The sequence below is a fragment of the Lissotriton helveticus genome, chromosome 2_2, assembly GCF_964261635.1.
Source record: "Lissotriton helveticus chromosome 2_2, aLisHel1.1, whole genome shotgun sequence".
Taxonomy (NCBI): domain Eukaryota; kingdom Metazoa; phylum Chordata; class Amphibia; order Caudata; family Salamandridae; genus Lissotriton; species Lissotriton helveticus.
Window position 1 is genome coordinate 41474822 of NC_136060.1, and position 12321 is coordinate 41487142.

The 12321-nt window shown below is 46.2% G+C and overlaps 1 protein-coding gene across 2 annotated transcripts in view; it reads left to right on the top strand.

The window, feature by feature from the left end:
- CYP4V2 (cytochrome P450 family 4 subfamily V member 2) overlaps nucleotides 1-12321 on the top strand; it is a 278398-nt gene that overhangs the window by 191518 nt on the left and 74559 nt on the right. For both annotated transcript variants that reach the window (XM_078678088.1, XM_078678087.1), the window contains exons 4-5: nucleotides 1963-2153; nucleotides 10336-10405. In XM_078678088.1, the coding sequence (XP_078534214.1) occupies nucleotides 1963-2153; nucleotides 10336-10405 (261 nt within the window). The remainder of the gene's footprint in view (nucleotides 1-1962; nucleotides 2154-10335; nucleotides 10406-12321) is intronic.

Here is a 12321-nt window from a genome sequence, read left to right on the forward strand (position 1 = left end):
CCACTCACTCACCCATACCAACCACTCTCTCTCTTTCACACACACACACACACTCACTCACACACCCACTTAACCACTTACATACCCATTCACACATCCATACAACCACTCACACAGCCACTCACTCACCCATACATCCAATCCCACAGGCACTCATTCTTCCATTCAGCCACTTACACACGAACACACTTAACCAAACACTCACTCATACAGCCACTTACTCATCCATACAGCCACTTACAAACCTGTCACTCGCTCATACAGCCATTCAGACACCCACTCATTCACCCATTCAGTCACTGACACACCCACTCACCCACCCATACAGCCACTCACACAGCCACTCACTCACCCACCCATACAGCCACTGACACACCTACTTACTCACCAATACGCCACTCACGCTGCCATTAAGTCACCCACACAGCTACTCAGACACCCACTTATACACCCATACAACTACTCACACATATCCACTCACACACCTGTGCAGTAACTTAAACACCCACTCACACACGGGTAAACACAGTCACACAGCGACTCACATAAACTATGTTAAAAAAAGGAATCACTCATTAATTGTGTACACAGTTTACTAATTTACCTTTTGCGGTACGTTAGTAAATACATTAAACACACAAAAACGTTTCGAAAACACTCCCAATCACTGGGTGATGATATCAGTGATGTAATTTGACATATCATGAGTGATGTCACTGATCTTTTCATGTGTGACGCAATATGTGAGAACATAAACAGTGCATTGTGGGGGCGTCAGTTATAGTTCGCTCACGTAACTATAACTGCTGAATTTGACTGGTTTTGTATGAATGAAATGTGAGTCTAAATATAACATCCCTGTAACCTTCGTTTTTTTCAGTGAATTTCTAATGAAAATGGGGAGGGGGCCAGAAAAGGCTTTGAGAGGGGGGGTTGTATGCCCCCCCTTTACATTTAGTAGTAGCCCTGGGGGGATGGGGATCTCAGGGCATAACAAGTCTCCAGTAGTGGGGCCTCCAGGCCCCCTCCCCATTAATTTAGAAAAAGAGCTCTGGTGGATGGCGTCCCCCGGGTCTAGCAAGGGTCAGAGGGCAGCTTTTTGGCCCCTCTTCCCTTTATTTTAAGTGGTGGCTGGGTCCCTCGAACCGAACAAGGTACAGGGAGGGAGGCCTCACGCCCGCCCTCCTTTCATTAACAAAAAGGCTCTGTAGGATGGGATCCCCGGGCCCCAAGAAGGCTAGGGGTGTGGGGCCATCCGGGCCCCCTACCCTTTAAAAAACATAAACCCTATGGCCAATCCTTTTGTGTGCGGCGTGGGTTGTCTTTACGTATGGTAATAAAATATTAATTTCTGTTAAAAAAAAAAACTAGAATTCACTGAAAAAACCCAAGGTTAAACGGACGTAGTAAGGTGAATATGTCAGTGACTACAGTAACGTTTTGAACTGAAACAAACATACAGAAATTCACCAGTTCTAGTTAGCAGAGCTAACTATAATTTGTGCCCTGCTATGCACTGCAAATGACCTCACAATCTACATCACTCATGACATATTCTATTACATTATTTATGACATTCTTGATGACATCTCAAATGACATGGTGAATTTCTCTGTCTTTTAGGTTCAAAACGTTAATGGTGTCACTGACATATTCACCTAAATTTAACGTTACTTTAACCTTTGTGTTTTTCGGGGAATAAAATTATATGTGTGGAAAAAGAGATTTCCAGTCAGATAACTATGTATATGGTGTATATTGCAGAAAAAACAAAAGGATGATCTCACTGCATTTTTATTATGTAGTCCTCTATGTATGCACGCCAGGCCTTCAGATCCTTCATTTCAAATAGACAGGGATCCTAATAGCACCCTTCTTGTCATAGGTTTAGTAACATACTAGTTCAATTAATGATTAGCTGAATTTGCCTTAGTATAATATGTGTTTTTCCTTTGTTTGCAGCACTGGAAACAAATGGCGTTCAAGGAGAAAAATGTTAACCCCAACATTTCATTTTGCAATTTTAGAAGAGTTTCTTGAGGTTATGAATGAACAGTCCAAAATATTGGTTAACAAACTTGAAAAACATGTTGATAAAGAAGCATTTAACTGTTTCATGGATGTCACTTTTTGTGCGTTGGACATTATCTCTGGTGAGTATTGATGATCTTCGTTCCATACTAAGTTTCCTCAGAATGCATGGTTAAATTACCCGTGGCTGGGTAATCCTTCGTTTTGTCAAATATAGAACATCTTTAAAATAATTGGAACCGTGTGCACGTTTGTCGTGTCCCATACAAATTCCGATATACTCGACTTAGATTTGGAAAAGTAACTTCGAGTTTTTTTGGCAAAAAGAATCTTAGTTACAGGTGAGTCCGCAAATCATCAATAGTCCTTTTCAACAGCCTTCAAAAGGTTCCAGAAGCTTAAGTGCAGTTTGAACTGGACATCAGCAGTACATGTGTAGGAGTGTTGGTCCTTATACAAAATAGTTACACAAATGAAACCAAACTTGAAATGATGAGGAGAATACAAAGTTGAGCCAATATATAATAACAAAGAGAATAAAAACAACAAAACATACTTTAATGGAGGATGGGATAAAAAACCTACCCCTGGTTTTTTTTTAAAAAGAAAGAAAAATATTTTAGGGCAATATCTTTAAATTTGGCAATAATTTCGGTAATTTTTTTTTTGGGTCTTGACAAATTCACCACAGGGTCAATATTACCATTTAAAACACCTTCACCTATGACAAGCGTGCAAGTGCGTGATTTACAATCTCTCATCTGACAGATCTTTTTAAGTTGACTGAGATGCATAGAGAATTAGCAAAAGTCAAACAATTCTATCTTCGTAAAATTAAATTGGTCACACAATAAGGACCAGGAATCAATGATTATTGTTAAGGAATTTTATTTCCAATTACTAGTCAGTCCAATATATATGCTGGTCAGGAGAATATTGAAAAGAATCAAGATTACAGCAGGAAAGCTGAAATACCGCAATTGGTTCAGTCTCAGAAAAATGAGGTCAATATTAATCACAGCCACAGCAAATACAAAAACTAAGAATTGGAACTGGGTGTTCCTTGAAGAAACTCCTGTTCTCTCCTAAACATAAATAAGTTCTAAAATCATCTAATCAAGGTTCTAAGTTTAGAATAAGGAGGTGCTTGGTAAGCATGTTCACATGGAAGTCAGTTGACATATAGAAGTGCCTGCAGAGGGACGGATAAACAGGCACAATATTTTGATGCAACTATACTATATGAAATGCCTTGCAACGAAAAGTTTTCTTCTGAAATAAAAAGGTTAAACCGAGGACATTGGTCCTGAATGTAAAGCTGCGTTTGTGTAAGTGTTTCTTATTTATTCATTCATTCTTGTGTACAACCATCATAGTGAAACTGCATGCAGTGCATTTGGCCATCTGCATCTTGTGCCCTTCGGTTCATCTTTTACTTTTAATACACACACCTGTTGATATCTGAAGATAGCACTTAATGTGCATGTATTTTTATGAGGGGATAGGCACTTCTTTCAACACAGACTTTTCTCAATAGTAATCACTGAAACAATTGTTCATCGTCATAAATATAACGCAGCAGTGATTTGAATTCAATAGTGCAAATGTCATGTAGGCTCCAAGTAGAAGATGTGACGAATATATCTTAAGTATTAGGTTTTAACGGGGTATACCCAAAAACAACTACCCGGCCTGGGTAAAGTGTACGTTACGTTCAGAGAATGGTCGTGGTAGTTCATTTAAGTTACATATATGCAGACAAACAATTCACCACATATGATTCTGAGTCAATTTGAACAGGAAAAACTAGAAAAAAGAGAATATTTAATTTCCACGAATGATACATTCATCCGATGCACATATGAATCAAAAACAATAATATTACTGCATATATCGGATTCAATATGTTCCTAGTGCATTAAATATTTACAGTGCTCACAATGTGATAGAAGAGAAAAGGGTATTTGGGTAATGGGAGTGAATTGGTGAGTGAGGGACAGGGTAAAGGTATAGTGACATAGACACAATCACTGTTATATTACAATAAGACCTTTCCAGCCTGATATAGGTCTAGAGTTCCCATATATCCATAACACATAGGCACATATTGTTTGAATTTCTTATTCCGATGGGTTCGGAGGTATATGATAGATGGTCTACGTTTCCATTCAATGGTTCCTTCGCATTCAGCCGTGAAACTGTCCTCCGGGGTTTTCGGGAGATTGACTACCCCGGATGAGAGTTTCACGGCTGAATGCAAAGGAACCATTGAATGGCCCCATAGGATTATTCATTTTTTTAATCTCCTACCCCAAGTGCTCTTTACCTTGTCCTGATGAAGACCCCACACTGAGGAACAAGTCACCCTCTTCCTACAGGGGTCGAAACGAGAGAACGGAAGATATAACATGAGTTCACCCAACACCAACTACAGGTACTGCTGAGCAGATGTTACAAAAAACGAACCCTAGCCAATAAGTGAAATATTCCAATTAGAATGGTGTATTTACACCGTAAATCCTGAAAAAAGACTAGCATAGTCAATCAGTGTAATACCCATGCCAATTTAGGAATTGCACAATACATAATCTGAAACTGTACTACTTGATATGGGTATTTTAATCGATGATTAGGAGTTTTCGATTATAGTATTGGTGAGTGGTCCATGGTCCTTTCATGCCATTGGCAGGATCTCAGTTTCAGGAACTTCAAGTTGTGGATCCGAGTGACAATGGGAGCTTAGTTGCAAATATCCTCGTTCTGTGCGGGGCAGAGCACTGCCTAGATTTGCCTTCCCTTGTGTAGTAATAAAGTTCATGTTTGTTCCCCAAACACAACCTTTGATCTGTGTCCTGTGATCCCATGCTTGGGTATAGGCAGATGTGCATACGTGCGCATTGACGTGAAGCAGTGCCCTCCTCAAAAATCAACATGCACCCTCACCTACTTCTGCTTCTATGAAACATTAGTGACTGTTTGTATGTCATATATAAACAATTGCTAAACTATGACATCCTACTAAAATAAACTTTAAACAAGATATGTGTGCTGAAAATACTAAAGGCAATACGTGTGCAGAATTAAAAACTGTGCATTCAATTAAATGAATATATGGAATGGAATGGGGTTACATAAGCCGAAAATATGCCTTTTTCGGCCATCGCGATACCACCAAGAACACACCTGCCTCCATAAAAGGCAGGGGTCACCTCTGAATTCAGCTTGTTACCCACTGATTCCTGGGCCTGAATGTCTTCGTAAGATGCGCGTGCCCTCGCAGTCACAGTTGCACAGCATGGAAATAAGGCCAGGGTTTCCTCAGAACTGCAATCCATCTACAACCCCAGTGACGCGAAGAGATAGCAGGTACTAAGTAGGCTGCTGCAAAACAAACAGATAAATGTCCCTTTCTTTCGCTATGGGTTGTGTACTGTGTTCTGGGGGATTGAGGCCAATCTACATGGGTCACTGATGTGAGTCTGGTGACAAGCACAGCAGTCTGCTCTGTCCTACTCTGAAGTGGCAGGGAGAGGCTGAATGACGTGCTGTACAAAGCGAAAGAATGTAAGGCTGGAGAGAGTAAACAAAGACCTTGTGTGCAGTAATCAGTGCTCCTTGTGCTCATTGCTAATGCAAGGACGAGACGAGTATCCCCTGGGCAGGAGCCTAGCTTGCCAACCACCCAGAGGCACAACGTATTCTCTCTGGAGTCTGACCTCATCTTTAGTGAGGCTCGAGTCATACACACCTGTCCTTACGGTGCTCTGTTTGCCTTCAGGTGGAACTGCGACTAGCTACCTGGGGGCCTGGCACAGACACTGCTTGTGGGATACTGTCAGCTGTACCTGCAGCAGGCGCTGCGCATGGTGGTGACATACTGTCAGCCGTACCTGCAGCAGGCGCTGCGCATGGTGGTGACATACTGTCAGCTGTACCTGCAGCAGGCGCTGCGCATGGTGGTGACATACTGTCAGCTGTACCTGCAGCAGGTGCTGCGCATGGTGGTGACATACTGTCAGCTGTACCTGCAGCAGGTGCTGCGCATGGTGGTGACATACTGTCAGCCGTTCCTGCGCAGGAATACTGTTAGCTGTACCTGCAGCAGGCGCGGTGCATGGTGGTGACATACTGTCAGCTGTACCTGCAGCAGGCGCTGCGCATGGTGGTGACATACTGTCAGCTGTACCTGCAGCAGGCGCTGCGCATGGTGGTGACATACTGTCAGCTGTACCTGCAGTAGGCGCTGCGCATGGTGGTGACATACTGTCTGCCGTTCCTGCAGGACGCGCTGCGCATGGTGGTGACATACTGTCAGCCGTTCCTGCGCAGCAATACTGTCAGCTGTACCTGCAGCAGGCGTGGTGCATGGTGGTGACCTACTGTCAGCTGTACCTGCAGCAGGTGCTGCGCATGGTGGTGACATACTGTCAGCTGTTCCTGCGCAGCAATACTGTAAGCCGTACCTGCAGCAGGCGCTGCGCATGGTGGTGACATACTCTCAGATGCACCTGCAGCAGGCGCTACGCATGGTGGTGACATACTGTCAACTGTACCTGCAGCAGGCGCTGTGCACGGTGGTGACATACTGTCAGCCGTACCTGCAGCAGGTGCTGCGCCTGGTGGTGACTTACTGTCAGCTGTACCTGCAGCAGGCGCTGCGCATGGCAGTGACATACTGTCAGCTGTACCTGCAGCAGGCGCTGCGCATGGTGGTGACATACTCTCAGATGCACCTGCAGCAGGCGGTACGCATGGTGGTGACATACTGTTAGATGCACCTGCAGCAGGCCCTACGCATGGCAGTGACATACGGTCAGCTGTACCTGCAGCAGGCGCTGCACATGGTGGTGACATATTGTCAGCTGTACCTGCAGCAGGCGCGATGCATGGTGGAGACATAGTGTCAGCTGTACCTGCAGCAGGCGCTGCGCATGGTGGTGACATACTGCCAACTGTACCTGCAGCAGGCGCTGCGCATGATGGTGACATACTGTCAGATGTACCTGCAGCAGGCGCTGCGCATGTTGGTGACATACTGTCAGATGCACTTGCAGCAGGCCCTACGCATGGCGGTGACATACTGTCAGCTGTACCTGCAGCAGGCGCTGCGCATGGTGGTGACATACCATCAGCTCTACCTGCAGCAGGCACTGCGCATACTGGTGGCATACTGTCAGCCATACCTGCAGCAGGTGCTGCGCATGGTGGTGACATACTGTCCGCTTTACCTGCAGCAGGGGGCTGCGCATGGTGGTGACATACTGTCAGATGTACCTGCAGCAGGTGCTGCGCATGGTGGTGACATACTGTCAGCCGTAACTGCAGCAGGTGCTGCGCATGGTGGAGAGATAGTCTGCCGTACCTGCAGCAGGCGCTGCACCTGGTGGAGAGATACTGTCAGCTGTACCTGCAGCAGGCGCGGTGCATGCTGGTGACATACTGTCAGCTTTACCTGCAGCAGGCGCTGCGCATGGTGGAGAGATACTGTCAGCCGTACCTGCTGCAGGCGCTGCGCATGGCGGAAAGATACTGTCAGCTGGACCCGCAGCAGGCGCGGTGCATGGTGGTGACATACTGTCAGCCATACCTGCAGCAGGCGCGGTGCATGGTGGTGACATACTGTTGGCTGTACCTGCAGCAGACGTTGCGCATGGTGATGACATACTGTCAGCTGTACCTGCAGCAGGCGCTGCACACGGTGGTGACATACTGTCAGCCGTACCTGCAGCAGGCGCTGCGCATGGTGGTGACATACTGTCAGCTGTACCTGCAGCAGGCGCTGCGCATGGTGGTGACATACTGTCAGCTGTACTTGCAGCAGGCGCGGTGCATGGAGGTGACATACTGTCAGCTGTACTTGCAGCAGGCGCTGTTCATGGTGGTGACATACTGTCAGCCGTACCTGCAGCAGGGGCTATGCATGGTGGTGACATACTGTCAGCTGTACCTCCAGCAGGCCCTGCGCATAGGGTTGACATACTGTCAGCTGTTCCTGCAGCAGGCGCTGCGCATGGTGGTGACATACTGTCAGCTGTACTTGCAGCAGGCATTGCGCATGGTGGTGACATACTGTTGGCTGTACCTGCAGCAAGCGCTGTGCATGGTGGTGAAATACTGTCAGCCCTACCTGCAGCAGGCGCTGCACATGGTGGGGTCATACTGTCAGTTGTACTTGCAGCAGGCGCTGGGCATGGTTGTGACATACTGTCAGCTGTACCTGCAGCAGGCGCGATGCATGGTGGAGACATAGTGTCAGCTGTACCTGCAGCAGGCGCTGCGCATGGTGGTGACATACTGCCAACTGTACCTGCAGCAGACGCTGCGCATGATGGTGACATACTGTCAGATGTACCTGCAGCAGGCGCTGCGCATTGTGGTGACATACTGTCAGCTGTACCTGCAGCAGGGGGCTGCGCATGGTGGTGACATACTGTCAGATGCACTTGCAGCAGGCCCTACGCATGGCGGTGACATACTGTCAGCTGTACCTGCAGCAGGCGCTGCGCATGGTGGTGACATACTGTCAGCTTTACCTGCAGCAGCCGCGGTGCATAGTGGTGACATACTCTCAGATGTACCTGCAGCAGGTGCTGCGCATGGTGGTGACATACTGTCAGCCGTAACTGCAGCAGGTGCTGCGCATGGTGGAGAGATAGTCTGCCGTACCTGCAGCAGGCGCTGCACCTGGTGGAGAGATACTGTCAGCTGTACCTGCAGCAGGCGCGGTGCATGCTGGTGACATACTGTCAGCCGTACCTGCAGCAGGCGCTGCGCATGGTGGAAAGATACTGTCAGCTGTACCCGCAGCAGGCGCGGTGCATGGTGGTGACATACTGTCAGCCGTACCTGCAGCAGGCGCGGTGCATGGTGGTGACATACTGTTGGCTGTACCTGCAGCAGACGTTGCGCATGGTGATGACATACTGTCAGCTGTACCTGCAGCAGGCGATGCACACGGTGGTGACATACTGTCAGCCGTACCTGCAGCAGGCGCTGCGCATGGTGGTGACATACTGTCAGCTGTACTTGCAGCAGGCGCGGTGCATGGAGGTGACATACTGTCAGCTGTACTGGCAGCAGGCGCTGTGCATGGTGGTGAAATACTGTCAGCCGTACCTGCAGCAGGGGCTACGCATGGTGGTGACATACTGTCAGCTGTACCTCCAGCAGGCCCTGCGCATAGGGTTGACATACTGTCAGCTGTTCCTGCAGCAGGCGCTGCGCATGGTGGTGACATACTGTCAGCTGTACTTGCAGCAGGCATTGGCGCATGGTGGTGACATACTGTCGGCTGTACCTGCAGCAAGCGCTGTGCATGGTGGTGAAATACTGTCAGCCCTACCTGCAGCAGGCGCTGCACATGGTGGGGTCATACTGTCAGCTGTACTTGCAGCAGGCGCTGGGCATGGTTGTGACATACTGTCAGCTGTACTTGCAGCAGGCGCGGTGCATGGAGGTGACATACTGTCAGCTGTACCTGCAACAGGCGCTGCACACGGTGGTGACATACTGTCGACTGTTCCTGCAGCAGGTGCTGGGCATGGTTGTGACATACTGTCAGCTGTACCTGCAGCAGGCGTGGGCATGGTTGTGACATACTGTCAGCTGTACTTGCAGCAGGCGCTGTGCATGGTGGTGACATACTGTCAGCTGTACCTGCAACAGGCGCTGCACACGGTGGTGACATACTGTCAGCTGTACCTAGAAATATCACCTGTTGAGACATTGTTGTTTGTTAGATGTAGGTCACCCAGGTCTCAAATTTGTTTATGGGTTACTTCCTGGGGGTGTTTTCTGGCTCAATCAGTCTGTAGGTCTGCCTGGCACAGAGCAATGGAAAACACAGACTGCAGATCAAATTCACCTTCTCCAAATCTTTAGGGCAGCAGTATACCTGCTCCTTTTAATGTGTATATTTACAACAAGGGGTGGTGAGGGACAGAGTCTCTGAATTAAGCAGAATACTCTCACCCAGTCAAGAGATCAGGGCTAGATCCAACACCGTTTTTTAGCTCACTGCACCATCCCAGTTTCAGAACCTGGCTGTATGCAAATTAGTCTGTTCCTGTCCCAGTGCATGATGGGAACAGGGCAAACCAAACTACAAAAGCCAATTCTTACACTGGGAAGGAAACAAGCTTCCGGGGACCGGTTTCTGGCATTACAGCCGTCTTCGGCCCGGCTTGCTTGAATCCTGATGGTGCAATGAGCAAGGGACTCATGTCTGAGTATACCCTTCCACGCTTAGGGTGGACAAATTTTTTTTTATTGTGTATGCTAAGTATATCATCTTTTTGTCTCTAGAAACTGCAATGGGAAAGAAAATCCACGCACAGAGTAACAGTGATTCAGAATATGTTCGTGCCATCTACAGGTAAGTGTGCATCTAGAAAGAATGTTTTCTACCTTTTAAAGTGTCTGGCTATGGGGATTTCAAGCAGGTTTACCCAAGTACCACAGGCTCTGCTTGACATCCAACAATTAAACCAATTTAGGAAGGAGCGTAATGGTAATCTAATGGAAATATAATGTCTTAAATTCACAGTAACATTTATTCACAAAAAGCGTCTTCTGTATGTGTTCAATGATGTCTTTATTCTATCAATTCTGTAGTTTTCATGTGATTACAAATGCAAACTCAACAGCCAATGCGTTTCGTCCCTTAGTGGGACGTCCTCAGGGCTGTAAAAAAAAAAAAAAATAAATCACAAAGAATGTTCATCTTAAACAAAATGTAGAACTCTACCGCTCATGTACTTGTTAAATAATCAGTAACGTGAGCAAAATGCATAGTCATATTCAGTGTACTGCTTGAGATCCACCCAAGAATATCATTGAATATGCCTAATAAAATGAGAATCATGCTGGTTGCTGTATAGTTTCATATAATAAGTGTAGCTCCTTTCACAAACAATGAGCACTACACTGCTAAAGATTGTGCAGATGGCAAAAGCAGAGTATTGTTACCTCCAGTCCCCATTTTACAAAAGAACAGAAAATATGTTCGTAAAACACAATAAAACAGATTTGCTGAGCCATGTTTGGGTGCAATTAATGTATGCTCCACAAAAACCGTGTCCTACGCCTTCTCTGGGAATGCAGGGTCCCAAAGAAGGATAGGAAAGCAGGTCTGGGAACACATGCTTACCGCTGAATAGAGGTAGATGACCAGATATGGTATGTCCCTATGAAAGCCGCGCTTGCCACCACATTTGGGCTCAAAAAGACAGATGGGGTTTTCTTAAGTCATCACTAAGGCAACAGTCTGGTGAACAATTGCAAACCAAGGCAGTTTGAAAAACAAAACCTCAATAACACACATCCAGGTGACAGTGAGAATTATCTCAAATTGAACTTTGATCCTCACACAGGCCACACTAAAAACAGTAAAATAAATTAGGCACTATCTGGATTGGCCGAACGAAACTCTGTCTACCTATCAAATCGACAGAAAAGGTTGAAATACCCAGTTCCTAAGCTGTCATTCAAACTGGAAATGGCAGGCATAGAAGCAAAGACTCTCATGTATTAGTCCGGACAATAAAAAAATGTCAACAAATATCTCCATCTACCTGCTGACACATGTAATGGTCCGTTGCAAGATCACATGGTGGCTTACCAATCTATATGCAACTATAGGAATCAGCAAAGTCAACAATGTAATATATCTCAGAGAAACTCCAGACTTGTTCATTAATCACTATTAAATGTATGCCATGAGATATAATAAATGATAGAATTTATCACATTATCAAAACTCACAACCTTAAGTTATTAGACAACAGATTTGGAGACTACTCTTTACAATTATTAACATCATATGAGTAGAGAAATGAAGAAAGTTATAAAATGGTAAAAATCTCCTTGGTCAAGGAGATGGTATAATATACTTAGAAAATAATCCAATGTAGATTTTTGGATTACCAACCGCATAAAACTAAAGGTAAATCAATACATTGCTGCGCTTATGCTGAGAGCAATTCTCATCAACACCAGAGGTACAATCAGGGGCGGCTCCTCCGTAATGGCAGAGCAGCGTTGCCTCACTGACTCAGAGCCAGAGGGTGGAAAATAAAACGATTACCTATAATGTATTATTTTTCATTTGCCAGCTCTGAGCTAGAGTGTGCAGAGAGTGGTGGGGCCGGGGAAGTAGGAGTGCTATTTGCACTTCTAAGTGCTCATGTGTGTTTGGCCGACTGTCTCAGGATGGGCAAGCACACATGCACACTTGGGTTTCTCCAGGCCGGCTGTCTTGAACATCAAGCCTGGAGAAACAGCACAGACTCC